We start from the raw sequence: 27,989 nt of genomic DNA, 5'->3' as shown, positions 1-27,989 counted from the left end.
CATGCCTGGCAAGATTTTTTTCAAGTTAAATTAATGAAAACATGCTGCTCACGTTCACCACAATATGTATTTTCTCATTTGAGACTTAATTTTAACTTACACTACAGCTTTATTTTCTGTGCAGTTAAAAAAACAGAATGAAAATTCATTCCACTAAGTAAACCTAATGAAAAGTACAGTAATTTTATTTGTCTTGCATTTCATATAATACTATTTTTTTGCTTTGTTTTTCTCCCCCAGTTTCCATTGCAAGACGTGTACAAGATCCCTTAGCTGAGTTAGTGAAAATTGAGCCCAAACATATTGGAATTGGAATGTATCAGGTAAGGCAATGTAAAGTATTTTAGTCTAAAGACTGTTGGACTAGTTTTTAGTCCAATATGATATGAAAAAGTGTTTGGCAATGATCAGCAAATTTATATGTCTGTTTTATAAGTTTCATGGAATAGTAATGCATATTTTTTCTAGGATTAAATATAAACGTTTAGGATTGAAGCCAGATTTATTGCCTATGAAAAATCAGGCTCAAATCAAATCAGGCTTCTAACTTGATCTGCAAGTCTTCCTCTCATTTACATAAGTACAATGGTCATTTTGAATTTTTAATGTCATTTTATAAAATGCTGTAAAATACACAGCTCAGACAATTGGCCTCTGCACTTTTTTTTGCAGTTTTTTAAATCTAATATTTGTAGAAGCACTTACTATACTTTGTTAGTTTTTTTAATTAAATGGCAAATTAATTCATTGTTTAAATTTTATTAATTAAACTGATTTTTTTCAGATTTTATATCTAAAAGATATAGATATCTGACTGACTGCATGGCTGATCTGTGTGTACATACACACAGAGAGATTAGATAGATAGATGATGGATGGATCAGTAAGTAGGTAGATACCCCATGATTTTTAAAATTGGATGTTGAAAGATCTTGTTTGCTCACTTGCTGTTTTCTAAACAAAAAGAATACCAGGTTGACTTTGACTTTTTCAGCATTATATTAAGTTTACTTGTGAGGCTGAGAGAACAGAGCTTGCATCAATATGCTCTTTAATATGACATTGAATGTTGTTCTGAAATGACAAAAAACATGGTAATCATTCAAAGAAAGGGAATTACGGTACATACTCAGTTATTACAATCATTGACCAGAATTGCAAACAAAAACACGTTAAAAATAAAGTAAAAGCCAGACAAAATATTACAATTAGCAATGGGTTTATCAGTAGATAACAAAAGTCTGCCTAGTTGTTCTTGACCTTTAGCTGAGTATAATTTTGATGCTGGTGGGATATGCTCTGTTATTCTGGTGAAATCCAAAGATTGAATTGCAGCTGCTGTTTTTTTGAGCAATTTGTATAACAATAATTTTAGTGTATACTCTGTTCCATTCAGCTATGGAAACCAATACCCAAATATTTAAAAGATTTTACTTGGTCCATTTATTCTTCAGGCATGCAGTTTAGGTCTCTTTACAAAGATCAGGATCTTAGTTTTACTACAGTTTTACTCTGTTCCAAAACTGTAGTAGATTTGGTTTCCACAAAGCCATAGTTGAATGCTTTTATAACTAATACCATGTTTCTCCGAAAATAGGACCCTGTCTTATATTTTTTGAACCTTGAAATGAGTGCTTGACCTTATTGCCTTCCACTCAAAAGCCCGATTGGGCTTATTATCAGGGGATGTCTTATTTTGGGGAAAACAGGGTATTGGGAAAATGATCAGTACCAAGTTGATTGTCTAGATGAAATTTATATACAAGCGTAATTAAATTCCATTGAAATTAAAGTGTAATCAATCAGGGAAGACCTTGAGCCAACCCACTGGGAAAATTCACCAGGGAAATCACTATTAACAGATCTATTCAATAGATATAAAGTTTTGTAATTTCATTTATTGGATTTATATGCCGCCCCTCTCTGAAAACTCGGGGCGGTAATGAACACTGCCCCTTCTAATCCCCTTTTGAATTTTTAGATTGCTGGCTTTGTAGGGGGGGAATGCAACTATTTCTGAAGTATTGATGGGATTGAGTAAAAAAAACCCCATCATTTGCTCTGCCATTGCATTTAGATAGCCAGAAACGATTACATTTTGTAAGTAGAGGAATTATTAATCATAAGGATACTAATCTATGTTTCCGATTTGGTGCACAAGTAATAGAGCATTATTAAATTTTAGCAGCACAGACATTGCATAGCAATCTCATTGCGTTTAACTATATAATTTTAATTGTAGTTTACTTGAAATTTGTATACTTAAGCCACCATACAAGAGCTACTAAAAGTGAGAACGACTTCCCTCCCTGCTTGTAAATCATCTGTTTTCTAGCCAGGTGTCTTGTGTGTCAAATTCAGCAACATAATTCATGAAAAACAGAGATTTTTCATTTAGCTTTCCTGCAGTATTCCATTAAATAATTTTTAGGGTTTTAGAACTGAAATGTAAGTCTGAGTTGCCAGTAGTGGCCATTGTAAGAAGCAGATCACAAAGAAAGATGGGAATATACTGCATTTTTCGGAGAATAAGACCCTACAGTGTATAAGACTCACATTAGATTTTGGGGAGGAAAACAAGGGAAAAAATCCTGGTGGCCATGAATGGGGCACATGGAGGCTGTAAACATGACGCATGGAGGCCAAAAATGCGGTGTGGAGGCAGCGATCAGTGGCTATGTGCTGTGGCCTGGAATGGGTCTAAAACAGTGTGCAGAGGCTAAAAACATGATGCTCAGAGGTGGCAATTGCAAGCGCTTGGCGGCCATGGGCTATGGTGGTTCCCGCAGCCTGGAACGGTTCTAAAATGGAGTATGCGGAGTCAGAAAACATATCATGTGAAAATGGCTGACTGGTTCCTTCCATTGTGGGTCGTCTGGCTTTGTTTGCCATACGATTGGAGGAGATCACCACCAACAAGTGGGTTCGAGAGATATGGTCATCTGGTCTCTCTCTCTCTCGACTTCCTCTCCACCACCACCCTGAGGTTCTTTATACGATGCCTCCCCCCATGAGGGCCATCCAGCACCTGCTGGACATTCAAGCCATCCAGCAGGTGCCCAAGGGTCAATGGGACAGAGGTTCTATTCCATTCTGTTCATTGTACCAAAAGCCTCTGGTGGGTGGAGGGCTATCCTCAACCTGAAGCACCTCAATAGATATGTTGAACAAAAAGTTTAAGATGCATAGCCTGCAATGCATTCTGGCAGGGATTAGGCAAGGAGATCTGCTTACTTCCATCGATCTCTAGGAGGCTTATCAGGTAGGCATATCCGGTAGGTCCAAAGCCCATTCCAGGGAGAGCATGAGGCCCAAAGCCAGACTTCTCTCTGTAAGTAATTGCTAATAACTGGGATAATAGTTATTCTCCTTTGCCAGTTTCATCTTCAGCATATTCATCTAGCCGCCTTAATAATTTATTTATGTATGTATTTATTCAATTTTTATGCCCCCACTCCTTCTCCTTAGACGCAGGGCGGCTTACAACATGTTAGCAGTAGCACTTTTTAACAGAGCCAGCATATTGCCCCCACAATCCGGGTCCTCATTTTACCCACCTGGGAAGGATGGGAGGCTGAGTCAACCTTGAACCAGTGATGAGATTTGAACCACTGACCTACAGATCTACAGTCAGCTTCACTGGTCTGCAGTACAGAAATTTAAAAGTAATTTCAGTGGAATACAATTGGGGAGCTACACTATGGGAGGTATTGGTGTTAAAAAAGCATGTCTGGATCCAGTGAAGGCAAGAAATTAGCTTTTTTTTTTCATTGCCTGTATAGATTCTGTCATTGATGTAGCATTTTGTCAAGCTGCAGATTGTTAGGATTTGACATTAAAAGTTCTCCATTGGTGGTCAGTGTACTCAGCCTGGTTGTGGCAGCATTAGCAATTTGTTGATTGACAGTCCTGAATACATGATAGGATAAAATTAATTAATGGTTTTGCTATAGAGACTATTGTCACTAGAACTATTGTCTGTTAATTTATCCAATCTCTGTATGATGTCTGCTTCCTCTGAATCTGGCAGTCTACCAAATGAGCCAATCAACCTTTATTACAGTGAGTTCTTGCCAGGCTCTCTAGCTGTAGATCAGTGTTTCCCAACCTTGGTAATTTGAAGATATCTGGACTGAAACTCCCAGAATTCCGCAGCCAGCATTCGCTGGCTGGGGAATTCTGGGAGTTGAGGTCCAAATATCTTCAAGTTGCCAAGGTTGGGAAACACTGCTGTAGATAATGCAGTTTGTTGATTAGAGCTCTTCTTTAATAAGGCCACTGCTAGTGAAAGATACCTGAAATTATACAGATTCAAATTGTTAGATTTAAAGTGGCAATATCCTTCTGGGAAAACTGATCCAAAAGTGGCCTAGCTTTCTCTGAACAGAAAACATTTGATGGATCAGAAAGATCAATATTTGGTCTCTGTTCAACATCAGCATTACCACCTATGTTAGTTAGTAGATACTGATTTTGTGTTAGGAGATTCAAAATCTTACAAGAATAGTTGAATCAAAAAATGATGATAAGAATCTTTCTACTCCTGGTGGTTGCTCTAAAGTTGATGAGAAACTCGTCAGAGCATTTTGCCTTGTGATAAAGGTTATATAGGGTCTTTTTTGAGAGAATAATATGTTGAAATAAATTTTCTGATGTAGGCATGATGACAAGTGTGCCTTGTGGTTTATCTTTAATCCTCCAGTGACAAAAAGGAATAAATAATAGCTTTAGGTAACCCAAATCGCTTGCTTGTCAGAAGTTTTTAAATAAAGCATCACCCTAGAAGAAGTGTAAGAGGCATGTTCAGTGATGGAAAGGAATTGGAACCAGCAGAGCATTCAGCACAACTTTCAGAGACAAATTGTTGAACTTGTATGTCAAAGGAGTGATTGTCCTTGGGCACAGAACAAATCTAAAAAGAAAAAAGGATTAAGTGATTGTGACCTTTCTTCCTTTAAATATACTTAGGCATTTGTTTTCAACTGAAAAGTTTGAGGACTAATAAAGAAGGAAGACTTGTATAAGTTTGGGGTAGAAGCAAAAATGCTCTGTGATAGTTGCTGCTTGGTCCCAAACTTTTTCTTTCCAATTTTGATGAGAATTACAGAAAATTCGCTTTATTTATTTATTTATTTATTTATTTATTTATTTATTTATTTATTTATTTATTTATTTATTTATTTATTTATTTATTTATTTATTTATTTATTTATTATTTAGATTTGTATGCCGCCCCTCTCCGCAGACTCGGGGCGGCTCACAGCAGGACACAACAACTCATGACAAGTCTAAATATAATTTAAAATATTTAAAATATTTTAAAAAACCCATATTTCTAAATAAACATACACACAAACATACCATGCATAAATTGAACATGCCCGGGGGAGGTGATTCAGTTCCCCCATGCCTGACGACAGAGGTGGGTTTTAAGGAGTTTACGAAAGGCAGGGAGAGTAGGGGCAGTTCTAATCTCTGGGGGGAGTTGATTCCAGAGAGCCGGGGCAGCCACAGAGAAGGCTCTACCCCTGGGGCCCACCAACCGACATTGTTTAGTTGACAGGACCCGGAGAAGGCCCACTCTGTGGGACCTAATCGGTCGCTGTGATTCGTGCGGCAGAAGGCGGTCTCGGAGATATTCTGGTCCAGTGCCATGAAGGGCTTTAAAGGTCATAACCAACACTTTGAATTGTGACCGGAAATTGATCGGCAGCCAATGCAGACTGCGGAGTGTTGGTGAAACATGGGCATACCTTGGGAAGCCCATGACTGCTCTCGCAGCTGCATTCTGCACGATCTGAAGTTTCCGAACACTTTTCAAAGGTAGCCAACATAAGGAGACTCGTGGAGTAGGAGACTGGATATTCATGGTGATCTAAAAAAAGGCCAGTAATGTATGTGGCACAGAGTTTATTTATTATAATAAAACTACTTAATTGAAATGGAAAGGAGAAGCATTACAGTGCTTTGTATACCATCTATGTAACATGAGTAAGAATATTCACTATTTTAGATTTTATTGTCGGGCCATGTATAAACAAAATATACATTCTTTTAGCAATACATTCCTCTGTGTTCTCTATACTGACATTTTTTCTCCTTGGCGGATTTGGGAAATTGGCATCTTTTAAATATATGAGAGATAAAATTCATAGGTTTTTTTGAACACTAGAAAGGAAACATAGCTCATTCCAGATGTAACTACAGCATTTTGTGTCAAATAAAATATGTGAATAATGCTTCAAAACATAGACTTCTTTAAAGGAAACAGTTAAACACACACATAACTTCCTGGTCCCATGTATTGCTTCAAGACCCTGATTAAATAAGAATGTTATGGTGTATAACAGCAATGCTTAACATAAATACAAGGTTTATAGGAGGTTTTGCTATACCTTCCCCTCTTGATTTTTCTTTTGCCTTTCTTGGTGGTTTAAAGTGTATGATATTTTTACCCTTCTTTTTCTATTTAATTTTAAATGTCTTTAATTTTAGACATTTTGTTCCACAACAATAACTATTGTAAAATAAAACGGGATATTATATAGAAATGCTTTTGAAACGTTTGGATCGATGGGTAGGTAGGTAAGCCAAGAACACGAGGACAGCCAAAACTATAAATGGATCATTGAATGAATGAATCATGTATTCTCACTCAAGGCACAAATGACCAGGCTCAGATTGTCCTATTTTGGCCATATTATGTGAAGACCTAGCTCTCTGGATGATCTAATGTTTTCAAAAGTAAGATCTAATGTTGGCAAAAGTAAGAAGAAAGAGAATCTACCTATGTGGTCACTTAAGAGTTGACACTGACTTGAATGGATCAATCAGAGAGAACAAATATGAATGAAAAGGGGTCAGAAAGCTATTAAAATTTAAAGACATACCATTTTTCCTTTAACTGACTTTTGGGAGATTTAATTGCCTCTAATTCTTTACATATTTCATGACCATAAATGGGGTGATTAAAGTGGCATAAGATCACATTGAGAAGCCTTGAATTTTTCATTCCTGAGCAACAGAAGTTTTCTAACACCCAATATAAAATGAAGTGCTAATGAGAAAGCCAGGAATAGACAGTTAGGATTTGCATGACATTCCTCCCATGTAACAACATTTTTCCTTATTTTATACAAGTCTTTCTTTTATTGAATAAACATTCTCAATAAAAAATTATAAAAAACAAATTGCTACATTCCTCTTTTCGTAATTATTAGCCATCACAACCATTGTCAATGTTCCAAATAGCATCCAAGAAATAAATCAAAGTCCAAGGCTTCGCCTTCTTCAAAGTTCAGATTTATTAACAGGGCCACGTTAGCACAATTGGAGAAATCTGAATCTAAAGTTGCAATGGGAATCTCCCCTTGGGTTAGAGTTCATTTCCTTTCATGTCCTCCCACAAGCCCATCATATGAACCATACATCTTCTGACAGCATATCCTGCTACTCCCACAGCTTCCGGCCAGATGCTGAACAAAAGCTGACCTTGAGAAGCTAAAAGGAATGTATCATGGCATGCAACTACCCCCTCGCCCCCCCCGGTTCCCACAGCAAGAAACATTCCAGAAGAACATTGCATAATGTGGCAGGCCAAAACTTCCAAGCATTCTGGCTTCAGCCTGACACCCAGATCTTTATAGAGTTGACAATCATTATTTCATATCCTTCATTTAAGTCGATACAGAAGCTGAAGAACTGAGGACCCAAGAGTTATCCTCCATCTCTTCTAAATTTGCTAAGGAATATTCTTGGAATGTGATTTTTTTGCACTTATCTGGATTGCTAATCAAAATATCTTTTCATGAAGTAGTATAGAGTCCGAACCGAAATAACCCACCTCTGGTTAGACTGCACCAACCATGCTTTCATCAATTCTCCCACTTACTGCTCTAATGTAGATGCATCACAATGTTTACTTAAGGACAAAATTCACAAAATTAGAGTTGTGAAAGGGATATAAGGCTTAAGTGGCAAATATTTGGTGGTCCAATTTTCTGTTAAGATAAAATAACTTTTTTCAACAGTTTCTCCATTAGATATTAATGGATGATAACTTGGATATGACAAAACAACTTATTTTACTAGATCCATGTAAAAGCATGTTGAAAATGCTGTTATATAGGTTCATTTAAGTTTGACTTTATTTATTTATTTATTTTATTTATTATTTAGATTTGTATGCCGCCCCTCTCCGCGAACTCGGGGCGGCTCACAACAAAGCATAAACAAATCGTACAAATCCAAATAGATTCAAATAAATTTAAATATTTAAAAAAGTTTTTAAAAAGAACCCCAATATACTAACAAGCACACACACAAACATACCAAAACATAAATTGTACATGCCCGGGGGAGATGTTTCAGTTCCCCCATGCCTGACAGCAAAGGTGGGTTTTAAGAACTTTACGGAAGGCAGGGAGAGTAGGGGCAGTTCTAATCTCTGGGGGGAGTTGGTTCCAGAGAGTCGGGGCCGCCACAGAGAAGGCTCTTCCCCTGGGGCCCGCCAACCGACATTGTTTAATTGACGGGACCCGGAGAAGGCCCACTCTGTGGGACCTACTCGGTCGCTGGGATTTGTGCGGCAGGAGGCGGTCTCGGAGGTATTCTGGTCCAATGCCATGAAGGGCTTTAAAGGTCATAACCAACACTTTGAATTGTGACCGGAAATTGATCGGCAACCAATGCAGACTGCGGAGTGATGGCGAAACATGGGCATACCTAGGTAAGCCCATGACTGCTCTCGCAGCTGCATTCTGCACGATCTGAAGTTTCCGAACACTTTTCAAAGGTAGCCCCATGTAGAGAGCGTTACAGTAGTCGAACCTCGAGGTGATGAGGGCATGAGTGACTGTGAGCAATGAGTCCCGGTCCAGATAGGGCCGCAACTGGTGCACCAGGCGAACCTGGGCAAACGCCCCCCTCGCCACAGCTGAAAGGTGGTTTTCTAATGTGAGCTGTGGATCGAGGAGGACGCCCAAGTTGCGGACCCTCTCCGAGGGGGTCAATAGTTCTCCCCCCAGGGTGAATGACGGACAGATGGAATTGTCCTTGGGAGGCAGGACCCACAGCCACTCCGTCTTATCCGGGTTGAGTTTGAGTCTGTTGACACCCATCCAGGCCCCAACAGCCTCCAGACACCGGCACATCACTTCCACTGCTTCGTTGACTTGGCCTGGATATTGGAAAAAGTCTTGGTTGTTTATTTCAATTTATTATTCAGATTTCATAATTATGATGTACACTTTTAAGTGAAAATTATATGCATTACAAGAATAACAACTGGAATGGAATAATGTGTCATATTATTTGTGCCACACTAATTTTTTAGAACAACATACAAGTCTTAGAGTATCACTTAACAAGACACGGGTTTAGAAGTACCAGATTTGGGGGATTTGATGTGGCTTTATCCAGGCAGTCATGTTTCTTTAATTGTGCATTTTAAATATTGTAAGCTGCCCAGAATCATTTTGGATTTGGATGGCCTCAAAAATCCAACAAATTAAATTAAACTAATTATAGCTTAAGGCTCGTGTTAGATATCATGTGTGATAAATTTCCTCACTGATAAGACTTTTTAGAGCCAATGTAAAACTTTTCAGAACTGAGAATACCTCCCAGACTGAATCTTTGAGAAAACTATTCATATATAAGGACTTCCCCCCCCCTTTACCCACTGCTCAGCTTTCTAAATCTTTTTCATTTATTTTACCTCCGCTACTTGTTTAGGAAAGTCTTCATTATTGAAACATCTGTCTCTTATATTCCTATATTCCATCTGAATCAGTCTCCAGTATAATTTATATTGCATTATCTGCAATTTGGTCTCGCCAGCTGTTCTTAATGTTCTGCCATGGTGTTATCTCCATAATAAAGTAATTATTTTTAGATGATGTAATTCTGGCAACAGGCTTTCTCCCTATGCATAATATCCCACACAATCATATATAATGTGGGCACCACTCTTCCTACAGACACTTCCTTCGGTGCCTACCAGTCTCTGTGGCTCATCTAACTTTAATTTGTTTTTAAATTCTTCTAATTATTTTTTTAATATTACAAAATAATAAAAAGTTGTTATGCTAGCCAAAGTAATAACCAAATATCAGTTAAAGAACTTACAGCTGATGGTGAAGAAATTATGGGGCTAGTTTATTTTTTTTATAAAGATGATAATGTGTTGGAAAAGTAAATAAAAGATTAATAGGGAGGAAGGCAATGACAGAATTATGCAGCACCATGAAGGATAAAAATACTTTTATAAAAGCAAACCAGAACAAAAAAAATGTGTTTTTGCAATAGAAATGTATAGCTGTGCTAGCTAAACACTGAAAAAAGCAAGATAAAGAAAATAAGGCACTGTACCCTTAGTACAGTGGTACCTCTACCTACAAACGCCTCTACTTACGAATTTTTCTAGATAAGAACCGGGTATTCAAGATTTTTTTGCTCCTTCTCAAGAACCATTTTCCACTTACAAATCTGAGCCTCCGAAACTGTAGCAGAAAAGGCAGGGAGAAGCTCTCTAGGTTCAGGAGGGAAGTGTTTTTAATAGGAAAGTGAACACAAGAACAAGGGGACACAATCTGAAGTTAGTTGGGGGAAAGATCAAAAGCAACGTGAGAAAATATTATTTTACTGAAAGAGTAGTAGTTCCTTGGAACAAACTTCCAGCAGACGTGGTTGGTAAATCCACAGTAACTGAATTTAAACATGCTTGGGATAAACATATATCCATCCTAAGATAAAATACAAAAAATAGTATAATGGCAGACTAGATGTATCATGAGGTCTTTTTCTGCCGTCAGTCTTCTATGTGTCTATGTTTCTACATGGCTTAGGACCAGATTATCTACAGGACCGTCCGCTGCCTCATATATCCCAGTGGCCAGTCAGCTCCCACTGAGTTGATCTTCTCAGGAGAAGATACTTCTCTGTGGCGGCTCCCTCCGGAGTGCGTACCACCCCCATCCTCTTGGCCTTTTGCAAGGTTTTAAAAACTCACATTTGTCTGCAGGCTTGGGGCTATTGAGTGCTAACGCCTTACTCCGCCCGATGATGTGAATGTATATTATGATGAGATGAATGCGGATGATTGCTTGTAAGTACCAGGGTTTTAGATTCATTTTAGGTTTGGATTTCTAAACATGCTCTATTTTCATATTTATCATGTTGTGAGCTGCCCTGAGTCTATGGACAAGGGTGGCATAGAATCCAAATAAATAAATAAGTCAGTAAGTAAGAAAGTAAGTCTAAGTGATATAACTATTGATATTCTGAACCACTCTTCTGAACAAGTATGGCCTTATGTATTGATATCTTCAAGTTCAAACTGGGGCAGTACATTGTATATAGGGCAATCCTTGAGAATTCTTTCCAAGTTCTAAGTAGTGCAGAATGTAATACTTAGGCTGAGTAAGAACTCTTTACCACACATTAGAATGTCTACTCTAAAAGACCAACACTGCCTGCCAAAAAGTGTCATTTTGGTTTATAAGGTTATAAATGACTCAGAATTAGATTATTGAAGAACTTACTTTTTCCATATGGTTTTGCCTAGTCTTTATAGACTACGGAATATGTCATGCTGATTGGACACAGTTTGTTCTTACTTCTTTAGTAATTGGTGCACCCATTATGTAAAATTGTCTCTAAAGTATTATTATAAAGGTCCCCAATGTGATGTGCTTCCTCTAGCAATGTTTGGGCCTTCCCCTGAAATCTCACTGCAATAATTCATAGTACTTAATTCTTTACATTTTATTTTGATACAATATATTATACTTTTGCTGAATTAATTGCAACTCTTTGTAGTAATGTTATTAAATATTACAATGTCGAACAATTAAAGAACTAATACAAAGTAAGAAAAAAGAATTAAAAATAGTATAGAAATGGAAAAAAAACAGAAAAAGAAAAATGGAAAAATAAGTATAGCATAGTAAAGAAAAATAGATACATAAAGTCTCATGTTGTAAGTCTTGTTGATCTAAATGTTCCTGTTAGCTGAGAAGCAGTTGAACAATTTTCAAAAATGCTAAGAAAAGGAAGTATATGGCACTGAGGCAGTGGTGGGCTCCTAGCTGGTACACCTAATTGGGTGTATTACGTCTCTGTGTGTGATTTTGCTACCTGCACAGGTGCAGAAGTATAATTCCACTCGAACTCACGGTACCTCCACAGCTGCGGAGATGAGCCCAATTAGGCGTACCGGCTAGCAACCCACCACTGCACTGAGCCACTGAGTGTGTGAGTGGCAGAGGCAGTCTGTATGACAGACTGCCTCTGTATGTCGCCAGGCATGGGATAACTAGTGTATCCCCCCCCCTCTGACCATTGAAACACATATTATTATGTGTGGTTATGATTGTGTAGTATCAACTGTTTTTAAGATAATGGGTTTTAGTTACAGTTTTTAATTATTAGATTTGTATCTGTATTGTTCCATTGTTGTTGTGAGCCACCCGAAGTCTTCAGAGAGGGGCAGCATGCAAGTCTAATAAATTATTATTATTATTATTATTATTATTATTATTATTATTGTTGTTGTTGTTGTTGTTGTTGTTATTATGTCAATACAACACAGCAAACGAGATCACTATGTCACTATGCTGGATTTCGTATTTCATCACCAGTCGGGTGCTTCCCAAGCACCTAGGACTGCGTGATGTAGCAGCAAACTATGTTTACTGATCCCAGTAAAGCGGGATTTGCAATTGACAGATGGAGATTTTGTTAATTCCGATGGTTTTCAAATGTCCGCCGAGATCCTTTGGTACTGCACCCAGCGTGCCAAGTACCACTGGGACCACTTTCACTGGCTTATGCCAGAGTCATTGCAGCTCGATTTTTAGATCTTCGTATTTCCCTAATTTCTCTAGCTGCTTCTCCTCAATTCTGCTGTCTCCTGGGATTGCGATGTCGATGATCCATACTTTCTTTTTCTCCACAATCAGGATGTCTGGTGTGTTATGCTTCAGAATTTGGTCAGTCTGAAGTCGGAAGTCCCACAGTAGTTTTGCTTGCTCATTTTCGGCCACTTTTTCGGGCTTATGATCCCACCAGTTCTTTGTCACTGGCAAATGGTAGTTCCAGCACAAGTTCCAGTTATTATTATAGTTATATCCAGTTATATTATTATTCAAGTTGTTGTTGTTGTTGTTGTTGTTGTTGTTGTTGTTGTTATTATTATTATTATTATTATTATTATTATTATTATGAGTGCAGTTTCAGTCTTACAGAGCTCTAAACTGCCAGGGATCATTGTCTTCTTGTATCTTTAGAGGAGTAACTGTATGGAGCATTTGTGGGTAATCTCAAATTCTTCTCTTGTCCAGAAGTGAATTATTTAGAGTTGGTTTACTTATCATCTCTCCCTCCCTCCCTCCCCCCCTCCCCCTCTGTTTTGTGTGTGTTTCTGTCGAATCACCAAGGTATACCCAAATATGGGAGGGACCATGCAGCTTCCTTTTTGCCTCTCGGCCCCTCCAGGGAACATCCAGGCGGTTAATTTTATAGCCGACAAACTATATTCTATATGTGTAACTTATTTTTGCTAATAATAAAAATGAAGGGAGACTAGTATAGATCTATTTCATGCTATCTAGCTCTCGTCAGGTTCAAATCCTGGGAAGGGTATGGCTAGCTGATGAGAGCTAAATAGCTTGAGGGGGGGAAACTAGCCCACAGGTTCTCCTCCTGTCTCAGCTTGTACCAGGGAAAAGTTATATGTTTTTTTCTGTCGAGAGGAGAACCTGTGGCCTTGAGGTTAAAAGCTACTGCCATGTGTGTGTGTGTGTGCTTGTGTGTGTGTAAATCACAATCGGCAAATCACCCGAATATAAACTTTCATAGGTTTTTTGACATTCAGCTTTAAATAAAATATCTCTGTATTAAGAACACAGCATATCAATAAAGCTTATAGAGGGTTCCAAATGCATTTGTAAAAGCTTCCTACACAGAAGTTATATGTAAATAATTATGTACTTTTAAAAAATTGTAATATTACAATGGCTTTTTTTCATATCCTCCACTGAATAAAAGACATGACTATGATTACTAATTTATTCATTCATGCAAATACAACACTATTTCTCAAAGGCACATTTGTAAAATAAGCAGTGGCTTGTTTGAATTGTAACATTGTTGCCACTGGAGTTTCGCCTTGGTGACTTAACTATAAATAAACTAAAGTAATAAGGGTGATATGTTTTTAGAGCTGTATGAACCTGGGGGGAAAAATCTTCTCCAGGCTAATAACTTTTTGGCAAGTGAAAAGAAGAACAAAATAATAATTTTGAGTTCCCTAGCAGCCAAACAAAGGCAAAAGGCAAAACTAAAGTCCTGGCATTTGTAATATTTTATGTCAATTAACCATGCTATTATATCAGAATAAGGGATACAGATTTGTGTTGAAGACACATGTAGACTAGAGTGATCAGTATGAAATGAAATGAGGCTAGCAGATTAACAATCACAGGGAGCTTAGAGAAACATCCCTCCCTCCCTCCCTCCCTTCTTTCTATTCAGAGGTGGGAAAATCATATCTGGGAGATGGTTTTTATAGTACCTGTTCCAAACAAGGGAATAATTTCAGTAAGTCCAAATCACTAAAACATGGTGTGTACTGTATATTAATAATAGGTGTATTAGATGCTTCCTTCTGAACCAACAGGCATTCACATGTTCCATATATTTGGAAGGCATCAAGTTGGGGGAAACTAGCATGGCCCTAACTTTAAATGTCAAAATCTTTCCAAGAAAATTTCTGCATTTTATGACTGTCTTACAATATACTATTGTTAGTGCAAAATATTAATTATATATTTACTGGCATTTTTAAAACAATCTTTAAAAATGAAGGCTGTGTATTCGCCGATTTAAAGAAGAGGCCTTTTACTTCTGTGTTACATCAGTTCTCACTTTTTATGCAACTTCATTTTTGCATCTTTTTTAAAAAATGCATTAAAGATTGCTTTTAGCAATGAAATTGAACTCATGCATAATTCAAATGCTTTACGGTAGTTTACATAGAAACATAGAAGTCTGACGGCAGAAAAAGACCCCATGGTCCATCTAGTCTGCCCTTATACTATTTTCTGTATTTTATCTTAGGATGGATATATGTTTATCCCAGGCATGTTTAAATTCAGTTACTGTGGATTTATCTACCACGTCTGCTGGAAGTTTGTTCCAAGGATCTACTACTCTTTCAGTAAAATAATATTTTCTCATGTTGCTTTTGATCTTTCCCCCAACTAACCTCAGATTGTGTCCCCTTGTTCTTGTGTTCACTTTCCTATTAAAAACACTTCCTTCCTGGACCTTATTTAACCCTTTAATATATTTAAATGTTTCGATCATGTCCCCCCTTTTCCTTCTGTCTTCCAGACTATACAGATTGAGTTCATTAAGTCTTTCCTGATACGTTTTATACTTAAGACCTTCCACCATTCTTGTAGCCCGTCTTTGGACCCGTTCAATTTTGTCAATATCTTTTTGTAGGTGAGGTCTCCAGAACTGAACACAGTATTCCAAATGTGGTCTCACCAGCATTCTATATAGCGGGATCATAATCTCCCTCTTCCTGCTTGTTATACCTCTAGCTATGCAGCCAAGCATCCTACTTGCTTTCCCTACTGCCTGACTGCACTGTTCACCCATTTTGAGACTGTCAGAAATCACTACGCCTAAATCCTTTTCTTTTGAAGTATTTGCTAACACAGAACTGCCAATACAATAGTCAGATTGAGGATTCCTTTTCCCCAAGTGCATTATTTTACATTTGGAAACATTAAACTGCAGTTTCCATTGCTTTGACCATTTATCTAGTAAAGCTAAATCATTTACCATATTGCCGACGCCTCCAGGAATATCAACCCTATTGCACACTTTAGAGTTATCGGCAAATAGGCAAACCTTCCCTACCAGACCTTCCCCTATGTCACTCACAAACATATTAAAAAGAATAGGACCCAGAACAGACCCTTGTGGCACACCGCTTGTAACCTGACTCTGCTCAGAATACTCGCCATTCACAACAACCCTCTGGTGTCTACGCTTCAGCCAGCTGCAAATCCATTGAACTATCCAGGGATTAAGTCCAATCTTCACTAATTTATCTATCAGCTCTTTATGTGGAACCGTATCAAAGGCTTTGCTGAAGTCCAGGTAGGCAATATCCACGGCACCACCTTCATCCAACACCTTTGTGACATAGTCAAAGAAATCAATGAGATTAGTCTGACATGATTTGCCTTCAGTAAAGCCATGCTGATTTGGGTCCAATAATTTATTGTTTTTTAGGTGCTGATTTATCCTTTTTTTCAGTAGAGTCTCCATCATTTTAACGACAACTGATGTCAAGCTAACTGGCCTGTAGTTACCAGCTTCTTCTCTACTTATTTTTGTTACTTGAATAATGGCCCTAACTTTAAATGCCCCTAACTTTAAATGTCAAAACCTTTACAAGAAAATTTCTGCATTTTATGACTGTCTTACAATATACTATTGTTAGTGCAAAATATTAATTATATATTTACTGGCATTTTTTAAACAATCTTTAAAAATGAAGGCTTTGAATTCGCCAATTTGAAGAAGAGGCCTTTTACTTCTGTGCCACATCAGTTCTCACTTTTTATGCAGCTTCATTTTTGCATCTTTTAAAAAAATGCATTCATGATTGCATTTAGCAATGAAATTGAACTCACGCATAATTCAAATGCTTTAGGGTAGTTTACTTATTTTTGTTACTTGAATCATGCGAAGAAAAAAAGAAAAGGTATTACACTAGATAAAATTAGGGTTGGGGGTTAACAATGGCTTGCATTTGCAAATCAAAGGCTGTTCGAGATGGCATGACTGCACTGGTGATCGCTTTTGAAATAAACACAGGAGATATAAACTCTGATGGAAGGAAAACATAGAGGAAAAATGAACAAATAACGTACAGTGTCTCTTGAATGCCTCTGCACAGGCCACCAAGAAGCCTGAAGTGATTGACAGCCATCCTGGTTGAGTATTTTTTTTTCCTGGGGCAGCACTGAAGTTAGTTAAAATCTATAGACAAAGCGAAGTGAATACCAGTTTCCCCAGTACAAGAGCTATTTTTTTAAAAAAAGAAATCTAAATGAAACCAGATGTTTTGCCTAGACTTAGAGGTTGTTTCTGCCAAGCTTCTCATCAGAGGTCAGAGTTCTGGACTCAGGGCTCTGCTAGAATTCTTTCACAAGTTGCTATTTGGTGATGTTTTAATCCTAATGGAAAGAATAATGCCCTTGTAAAATATGCAGTTATTACAAACACAATATACATATTGTGGACTTCAAATGAGTACATATTTCATTCCCATAAACAGGGAATGCAGATGAATGCTAAGTATAACAACTAAGTTTATACCTCTCTTACCCATTTATTTTTAACACTAAAATAGTATGGTGATACCTAAAAACACTTTCTGTGTTCAATCTTGTATAAAATATTTTGAAGTATATATTGTTTAATTTTTTTAAAAAAATGGAAATTTGCTATTAGGTTGACATGAAGCAAGACAGGGCTCAGTAAGTCAGCTGAGTATTTTGTTACATCATGTTTGCTCTGTTAGAATACACACTTAAAACTTGCAGCAGTTGAGAATATGTCAGAAACAGTTGATAGCATTTTAAGAAAAAAAGATTCTTGGGGAGGAAAAGGAACAACACAATAATTATGAGTGCCAACCAAAAATACTTTGCTCCCTTTGCAGGCTTCAGTCAAGTGAAGCCAGATATTATCCGAAGTCAGATAAGTTATATTGATACATGTGTCAGAATATCCAGAAACTCTTGCAGCTCTGTCATGTCTCGCAGCCAGTCTGTGCAGGCAAATATCTTGAACAGTGAAGAAAAACTTTTCATGAATGCAAGAAGTTGTTAATTGCTTGCACTTGTCAGAAGTTTTTCTTTACCGTAGAAGGTGTTTCCCTACACAGACTGGGTGAGCTGCCAGACTCCAGTAAAATGCATGGCCTGCCCACCCCATCCACCACCTGTCTCGCTTCTCTGCTGTGTCTTATCTGACTTCAAGCTCCTGCCATTCCTGGTGAGAGAGGGAGAAGAGATGGCAAGGGGAGCCCTGTCTTGCTCCATGCTTCTCATTTCTCTGCTGCCCCTCCTCTCCCCACCTGCCACTCCCCTTCGCTGGCCAAGATCAGCAGGACCAGATTCAGGGAGCTGAACACGTTGTTGCTGTAGGAAGATAAGGCTCTTTCGCAGCGCCTCCTCCTCTCTCTCTTCCTGAGTGGCAGTGGTGCATCTGGCTCACTGAATTTGACCTGCTGATCTCGAGTGGCAGCAGCTCTGAGCCAATCCTCATCACCAATGCTGCAGGGATGCCGATCTCGCTTCATGGTTGCATAGACAGCCCGCATCGGCCCCTGCTGGAAGCTCCGACACCCTTTCCCCCAGTCCCAGGTTGACAGGGCTAGGCTGGCAAGAGTATTTTTGCGGCTGCTCTTTTTGCAGCCGCCACTAAGAGGAGGGGCGCACGTCTTAAGTATTGGGGGTATTATTTTAGCGCATGTACCTTGAAAGCCCAATTGGACTCCTGGGTTCTAGCTTGGTGCCTTAATTGTTAGACCAATTAACATCCACAAAAACTAGCCAAGAAACAAAAGTGAAGTGTCTGGGCTTTTAAATGAAAAATTGTGATTGATATTTAGGGAGCAATTCATATATTCATCTTCTCATCTTTAATTTGAAATGCTATTTTATTTTATTTACTATACATTTGTTATGGTCACACATTGGCAGCTTACCAATACACCCACAAACCCAGTAAAAACAATGAACAAAGTTAAAAGCCACATAAACTGACAGCCCTGACTAAAAACAGTACAAAAATACAAGAACCCTGCCACTTTATAACCACAATTAAGCCCAGGCCTAGAAAGAGAATCAAGGCTTAAGGACTTTCAGGAATCCGAAGACACTGGGCACCATTTGTATCTCTGGAGGTGTGTGTGTATGTGTCACAAAAAAATGCTGAAATATGCAGAAATACATAAAAAAGAATTAGAGACTGATCAGTCCAAATTGCCTGTTCAATGCTGGCATTTCTTTGGGGACTTTTTAAAAAAAGAATTGAAACGATTTAATTTTTGTTGACATTTAAACCAATCTGAGGTCTAATACTCCCCCCCCCCCTCCAGTAACCATTTCATAAAAAGATTTTTGTTGTTTTTGTTCATATTATTAAATTTCCATTTGCTTGGCAACTAGAATTCGTCACTTCTCAAACAGCACTTTTTAAGGCATGACCAACTTTGTTTTGTTGTTGCTTGGTGTTGCTGTTGATCTTGTTCTACAGTTACAGGACCGAGAAGAAATCCCAGATACCTTTTATTTTTTTCCACTTTCAACAAAGATGAAAAAATGTTTTTCAAACCTGCAGCTAGTTATTTCTGCAGGAGTTCCCACTTATATTCCATCTTGATTGACATTTTGAAATGGCAGCTTTTCACAGAAAGCTGTTAACTTGTAGAATTTGGTTATGGTACTAAGACAGACTGACTTTGTTCTACTGTTGGGGCTTTTCCAACCTAAACAGAATATGCATTTGAATTTAATAGTGCTGCTCAGTTTAGACTGTGAGTGCCTAACACTGGTCTTTCTGATTTATTCTTATCCATGACCCACTGGATATTCTTTTGGAAAATCTTTAGGTTTATAATTACTGTAATTTGATTTTCTTCATTCTTTACCTTTCATTGAGCAGATAATTCTTTCAAAGTTTGCCTAAATAATAGAAGATACATAATATGTCTTGGCAAATAATGTCTTCAAACTTTTTAAATGTACTGTTTCTATACATCACTGTTAAAACATTAAGCATATACAAATCCTGGTAGTTTCTCTCCACCCCCACCCCATTTATTTCAGAGATCCTAAACAAAACAAAAAAGGTTATACTCTTAACCGATCATTGTAACATGATTACATTTTAATTTACAGTTGAAAACTGGAAAGCTAGTGAGCACTATATCATAATTTTCTCTTAATCATTGCCAATCATTTCTTTAATGGTTTGCCAGCTGTTTGAAAGTCAAGTATATAAAGAAGGGGTTTGATCCAAATTTGTAGTTTTCATTTTTACATCTTCTTGTGCTCAAAATATAGTACTCATGGAAGTATATTTTGAACATCAATTTACTTGATATATGGCAATGTCTAATCTGCAATTTGAGGCAAATGTCTACAAATACTGTATTGATACGCCATATGCAGTTACCTTTCATTGAGTTTTACAGTTTCTTATATGTTAATACCATGTAATGCTTAAGCTTCTAGATTTATAATTGATGAAACAATGGGGAATACTGTGGTTTGAGTGAGGTTTCTCCTTCATTTTTATGTTTTTATTGCTATTGTTTATGAAAGACAAAAACTAAATAGATATTTAGGAATTTTACATGCGCAGCTCAATCTGCAGCTATGAATATTTCTAATTTTGTACATTTTATAACTTCTTGTATCTTTCTAAAGCAACAATATTATTTTTGAAAGACATTCCAGTTCTTATGAGCATCTATCATACCATGAAATCCTTATTTCCCTCTATGTTATGCTGGTGTGATGACACCACATTTCCAGAAGAATACTTAGATTAGAAAACATTCAGAGAAGGGTGACAAAGATGACACAGTCTTGAGGACATGGCTCAAAAACACACACTGAGGGAATTTGTGTTCTGTTTTCTGGGGGAAAAAAAAGAAAACTGTGGAAAACATTATCACATTTCAGGTAAATGAAAGCAGCTTTCAGCTGTGGCGAGGGGGGCGTTTGCCCAGGTTCACCTGGTGCACCAGTTGCGGCCTATTTGGACCGGGACTCACTGCTCACAGTCACTCATGCCCTTATCACCTCGAGGGTCGACTACTGTAACGCTCTCTACATGGGGCTACCTTTGAAAAGTGTTTGGAAACTTCAGATCGTGCAGAATGCAGCTGCGAGAGCAATCATGGACTTTCCCAAATATGCCCATGTTACACCAACACTCCACAGTCTGCATTGGTTGCCGATCAGTTTCCGGTCACAATTCAAAGTGTTGGTTATGACCTATGAAGCCCTTCATGGCACTGGACCAGATTATCTCAGGGACCGCCTTCTGCTGCACGAATCCCAGCGACCAGTTAGGTCCCACAGAGTTGGCCTTCTCTGGGTCCCGTCAACTAAACAATGTCATTTGGCGGGACCCAGGGGAAGAGCCTTCTCTGTGACGGCCCTGACCCTGTGGAACCAACTCCCCCCAGAGATTAGAATTGCCCCCACCCTCCTCGCCTTTCATAAGCTTCTTAAAACCCACCTCTGCCGTCAGGCATGGGGGAACTGAGATATTCTTTTCCCCTAGGCCTTTACAATTTACACATGGTATGCTTGTATGTATGTTTGGTTTTATAATAAGGGTGGGTTTTTTTTAGTTGTTTTAATATTGGATTGTTACATGGTGTTTTTTATCACTGTTGTTAGCCGCCCCGAGTCTGCGGAGAGGGGTGGCATACAAATCCAATAAATAAATTGTATGGAATATAGTCAAGAACTGCTTTTGTTTGCTATAGAAATTATATCAAAATAATGAATATAAATGGCAAAGATCTATATTTTGTTTAAATATAAGAGATAATTGGTAAGCTGGACAGATGGTATGATCTGTAAAACAGAGGACCAGTATGGCGTTCTTGATGAATTTTGTAGTCCCTTCCATCTCCACAGTGATTTTATGGGAACAAAAAGTTAACTTTAGACCCATTACAAATCGTGTACACAGGAATTCCCATTCAGATCTTTCCATCCACATAGACAAAGTTCTTGTCACTGGAGAAGACACCACTATGCACAGGTCCTTTTATGTGTATTTAATCCTTAACAAGAATTATTGATCATTCTTACTGTGAGCAAGAATCCTAAGTGCTAGTGTCTGTTATAATATTTTTGCAATCACCTTCATTGTAATACGCATGCCAATTTTTGTATTACCTTTGTAATACAAAAATTGTAATAAAGAAGTATTCTTAAAATACTTCTACCATGCCTAATGATGTGCAAAATATTATAACGTATCACTAACTGAGACAAAAAATATATATTACTGATATTTTTCAAAGACCATTGACTGCAGGGCATTGAATTCCACATACAGGATTGAAGAACAACTCAGTTCAGCTTGAAAATTAGAAAAATGCTGGGCAAGCTCCAGACGCCCCTCGCATATCTCCTCACCAGCTGGGAAAACAAAATATACAGAGTCCCCTGCTAACAGATAGGTCTATTGTCTTAAAAGTACATTACTTCAATATAATTACTGGTTTGCTACTTTAGAAGTATTTTGCTATGTATTAGAAAACCTTGTAGCTATTTGCCATATTTTCCCTTCCTATTAAAATGGCAAATTTATATACTGATACAAATATTTCTAGCAAAAATAATGTTGTTCATTATTTCTAGAAATAGTAACAGAAGAGACTTGGGTAAAGTAAGAAAAGAAAAATAACTCTGTAGTTTAGAGCAATTCTTAGAATATTCATCTATTGTAAAGTCATTTGCTTCTTTCTAAGTATATATGGGTCTTGATATGTACAATTTGGGTGAGGATACATTACTCCAGCAAGTTTACAATTTGCATGAAATTAAATTAGTATATACTGTTCGGAATTTTCATACCTATTTGATATTTAGGAATTTTACACGTACAGCTCAATCTGCAGCTATGAATATTTCTAATTTTGTACACTTTATAACTTCTTGTTTCTTTCAAAAGCAACAATATTATTTTTGAAAGACATTTCAGTTTAATGGGGGTAATTGGAGCCTTGTTTAAACCAAGTTAATGGCCTTTTAGGCTTCTTCCCCATGTGTAGAGTTCACTTTTTGAATAGTAAGAATTATATGTCATGGAGGTGGGGGCATCAGGATTTTAGAGATGCTTGGGTGGGGCATGGCCAAAAAAAGGTTGGGAACCACTGCTCTAGAACATCAATCCTTCTAAGGGAAGATTGCCCTCCAGTATATTGGCCTTAGAGAAAGTTCTTTAAAAATTGGTTCTGCCATTGGGCCTAGGGATCCCCTGGAAGTATGAAGCCTGTTAAATTGTATTGAATGTACTTTTAGAGTGCATGCACCTCGGTCTTTTTGGTTATTATAGTTTTGAACCATTTTAAACTGTATTTTAATGTTATATTTTAATAATGGCTTTATGTTCTTATTTGTATGTGCTTCATGAGACATATATTAAACCAACCTCCTTGCCTTTCGTAAACTCCTTAAAACCCACCTCTATCGTCAAGCGTGGGGGAACTGAAACACCTCCCCCTGCCTATGTAGTTTTCTGTGTATGATATGACTGTATGTATGTTTTTTATATTGGGGTTCCTTGTTTTTAGACTTTTTAAAATGCATTATTGTTATTTTAGAATTTATTGATTTGTCATTATATATTGTTTTTATCGTTGCTGTGAGCCGCCCCGAGTCTACGGAGAGGGGCGGCATACAAATCTAATAAATAATAATAAAAAAATAAATAACCAACAAACTTCAGCATGAAAATAGAGAAAACTATGGAGACCATATAGAGACCTCCTATGTCTTCCTTCTCTTGTAGGAAGAGCCCTCTTCTAACCATATAGAATTTTCATACATTTTAGCTTGCTGGAAAATCAGGATTCTGAATGGTGTAGAAATGTTCATAAAAATTATATAGAGCGCTGGTGAGACCACATTTGGAGTACTGTGTTCAGTTCTGGAGACCTCACCTACAAAAAGATATTGACAAAATTGAACGGGTCCAAAGATGGGCTACAAGAATGGTGGAAGGTCTTAAGCATAAAACATATCAGGAAAGACTTCATGAACTCAATCTGTATAATCTGGAGGACAGAAGGAAAAGGGGGGACATGATCGAAACATTTAAATATGTTAAAGGGTTAAATAAGGTTCAGGAGGGAAGTGTTTTTAATAGGAAAGTGAACACAAGAACAAGGGGACACAATCTGAAGTTAGTTGGGGGAATGATCAAAAGCAACATGAGAAAATATTATTTTACTGAAAGAGTAGTAGATCCTTGGAACAAACTTCCAGCAGACGTGGTTGGTAAATCCACAGTAACTGAATTTAAACATGCCTGGGATAAACATAGATCCATTGTAAGATAAAATACAGGAAATAGTATAAGGGCAGACTAGATGGACCATGAGATCTTTTTCTGCCGTCAGTCTTCTATGTTTCTATGTTTCTAAAATAAAAATGGGTGGAAGACTATAAAGATGAATGGACAATGGGCGGCACTAGTATGCTTTTCTCTATCTGTTTGTGCAGACACTTAAAAAATGGTCATTGTCTTTCCTTATAAACTAAACCATGGCAGCTTCTACTATTTTGCTAAGGCACCATTAATAAAAATTTCTTTCTTGTCATATATAAACACTTAAAGATTTTCTGGACCAGTCTGTTAGGTTTCTTTCAGAGTGGATGGATAATGAGTCAACCCCTCCTCCGCCAGTGCTTTTGAGTATTTCTGTGATTTCTATTGCTAAGTGGAAAGTTTTTACTTCCAAAATAGGCAATTATCGAAAAAGGAAGAAAAGGGGACAAAGGTAAATAAGCACTTTACTGCTGGTTTCCATAGAATTTAATCCAGTTCTACTTTCTATTAAAGATGGTTGGACAACAAGATGCTGCTATAGGTAGGCATGATTACAGGAATATATAAAAGTGATTTTGGATGGACTTTAATGGTAAAACATCATGTCAGACATTTTACATATTCTTTTAACAAGGTCATCTGTTTAGCTAGAGGCTTAAGGTGCCAGGTATTGTTGAAATAGACATATTAGCAATTATTTTAGTGTTATTTAGTTCCAAAACACGTGCTAAGCCAAAAAGACATTGTTACATTAGATTTTGCCTTTTAGCAATGTGGTAGAGTTCAAATTTTGGCAGGAAAAATATTTTGGAATAATTTTTATAAGGAAATATAATATAAAACTTAAGAAATAAAACAACCAATATTTTTATGCATTTGTAAGTATGGCCGATATAATGAAGATTCATATTTTTTTCTAGCCTAGAAAATATTATTTAGAGTTACTTCTGTAAAATTCTTAATCCCCCAAAATAGACTAGAACAGTGTTTCCCAACCTTGGCAACTTGAAGATATTTGGACTTCAACTCCCAGAATTCCCCAGCCAGCATTTGCTGGTTGGGGAATTCTGGGAGTTGAAGTCCAAATATCTTCAAGTTGCCAAGGTTGGGAAACACTGGACTAGAATATGGAATGGGCTATTAACTATATCAATAGCTATCTTTCATAATGGCTACATGATTGCGAGGTACCCTAGTATACCCTTAGCAGTCTGTCCACCCCCGCCCCCACAGAGAATTGGGTATAAAAGCCATGATAAAGGATTTCAAATTTTCTAGAAGATGATTCACATACTGTCTGGAAAAACCAGACAGTTTTCCCATGAATGTATATACTGTACTGGTATTAGGGGCAAAATACAAGCAGACTTAACATCCCTGTAGTCTTGGTTAATGGGGTTTTGGAGTATCTGCCTTGCAGAAAATACAGTTGTTAAGGTATTATGCCTGTCTTTGAAGAATGCCAACCTCAACTTGGAGAACATTAGATTTTGTTTAAGTATTTTACTGGTTCCCCATTATTATACTTATTCTGCCACATTGGCATGAGTAGTTTTTAAGTTTTTTAGCCTTAATAACAGGCTTAAAGGGGATATGTTTTCAACAATGAGTAGTTGCTTAACTTGGCCTTACCCTAAATAAATTAGGAATGCATGGGAAACCTGTATAATGCCAACTTCTTCTTCATGGTCCATTTCCAGGGAAAAGGAAAATTGAATATTAGAGGTGTCAGGTCAACTGGAAATAATTGGATTTCCAACCAATAATTTATCCTCCTCCTGCAGGCCCTTACCAGGAGTGTGGGAATTTCTGCCTCAAGCCTTATATGATGTGTTTGTTGTTGCACTGGATGCAATCAGGAACAAGAATTTTGTTTGTCTTGATTCCAGGGCATCCTTTGCCATATCCTTTCCCATTTGCGCATTGTAAAGGACTGGATCAGTGATCTGGCCGCAAAATGTTTAAATGCTGCAAAAAAAAAAACCGAGGTTCCTATCAAGAGTAGTTTTTTAAAAATTTTCACATTTTTGGAAACTGAATTGAGGGTATATTTAACATTTATGAAGGTCACAAAGTGGGAATATTATTTTTATGGGTGATTTCTGTGTGTGAAAGACATGGTAGAGTACCAATATATGGTCTATTGTTGGCCTCCCTTCTCTTAATCCTACCTACTTATCTTGATTTATCCCCTCTGTCTTTACCCAGTTTTGCACCTTATGATTTAAATGTTTAGCATATAATTTGCTAATGACACTCAAAACTCTAGGTATTATAGCTATTGCATAAGGAAGCTCTTGAACAAAGACTTAGAGGGCTTAATTTCTCTACTGTTACTAGAGTTTGGTAGATTTGATTTTGGAAGCAGCTGTAAGAAGATATTTATTTTCTACAGCTGCCAGGTCTTTAAACTTCTGGAATACTATTTAATATTCTTCCCTTCCAGAACATTACATTCAGAAGCCTGAGGGGGATAGCACAGTTATGACTTCATTGAACTTGCCTGAAAGGGGAAAAAAGTAAATCTTAAAAGTAGAAAATGCAACATAAATTTTATCACTGAAATGTATATTTAGGCAAAATTGGAAGAAGATGAGAGAGTTATAACTAACTTATTTTATCATGTGCTTCTGGGTAAGCTAATGGTTTATGAGAAGGCTTCCTAAAGTAACTCTAGCTTTCCCGTTTGTTGCTTGGTGTGTGTATGCCTGCACATTGCAAGCCAATCAGCAATGAATGGAAATCTATTCCTATTGTATTTTAAGATGATGCTGGGGATTTCAAGCTCCTCAGAAACACAATGTTTACACAAGACTCCAATTGGGTGCAACTTATTAATTATATCACTGATGGTATTTTAAGTATATGTTTGTTAATATTGTATTTATTTTTATGTTTTCATTTAAAATTCATGGAAGTATTCCTACATATTTGTAAATCAAAAGTGACATCAGGATTTCTTCGTTCTGTTCCTATTTAAGTTGTTATTATTTATTTGGGTGTTTGTATGTGTAATAAAAGATAGACCATGAAAAGAGAAGATAGAAGTAATTATCCAATAGCATGTAGAGCACAGGTGTCAAACTCTGTGTATCATGTTGATATCACTTGACAATCCTGTAGCGATTGTATAAAATTCCATCAATAAAGACATGCAGGTGTTTTTACTAGAGAAAAATACACATATTACTATTATATCTTCTCTTGATTAGAAATATTATTTTATTTCACAATATTATTTTAGATTATTAAACACTGAGTTTGATTTGTTTGTTAAACCGATCAAAGCAAGAAACAATAAAAACTAAGATATAATGCAGCAGAAAAGGAAATGGTTTTTAATGAATATATACTGCTGTTAAAACATGCTTTATATGATTTTTTTGAGTTCCCATTTCAGATAAATATATTAAGGTTCTTACACTGAGTTTGATTTGTTTGTTTGTTTGTTCGACTTCTATGACGCCCAATCCCAAAGGACTCAGATCACTAATCTGTGTTTAGTTTGCTATTATCCTTCATGGATCTAAATGGGTTTTCCTCCCAACTCTTGTTTTTAGATATAATCAATCTGCATCTGCATCTTCATTCATATAAAGTCTTTGCATTACCACTAAGCCATTTTCTGTTCTCGCAATAGAAAAGCATGTAGTCATTGCAATTAGTTTTAGACATTTCAAATTCTTAGCACTTATCAGAGTTTCTTCTATAGTAGAAAATATTCTCCAGAATCAGAGATGTCAAACTTTCAGCCCGTGGGTTGGATGCATCATGCGCAAACCAAGCCCAGCTCCCCTCCAATAAGGAGAAAA

At 37.2% G+C, this 27,989-nt stretch overlaps 1 protein-coding gene across 1 annotated transcript in view; it reads left to right on the top strand.

Annotated features, from left to right (window-relative positions):
- Positions 1-27,989, top strand: part of SRBD1 (S1 RNA binding domain 1) — a 175,212-nt gene that overhangs the window by 101,360 nt on the left and 45,863 nt on the right. The window contains exon 16 of the mRNA XM_070734549.1: positions 241-323. Coding sequence (XP_070590650.1) covers positions 241-323 — 83 coding nt within the window. The remainder of the gene's footprint in view (positions 1-240; positions 324-27,989) is intronic.

Source organism: Erythrolamprus reginae, chromosome 1 (genome assembly GCF_031021105.1).
Source record: "Erythrolamprus reginae isolate rEryReg1 chromosome 1, rEryReg1.hap1, whole genome shotgun sequence".
Taxonomy (NCBI): Eukaryota; Metazoa; Chordata; class Lepidosauria; order Squamata; family Dipsadidae; genus Erythrolamprus; species Erythrolamprus reginae.
This window is presented reverse-complemented; position numbering and strand designations above follow the sequence as displayed.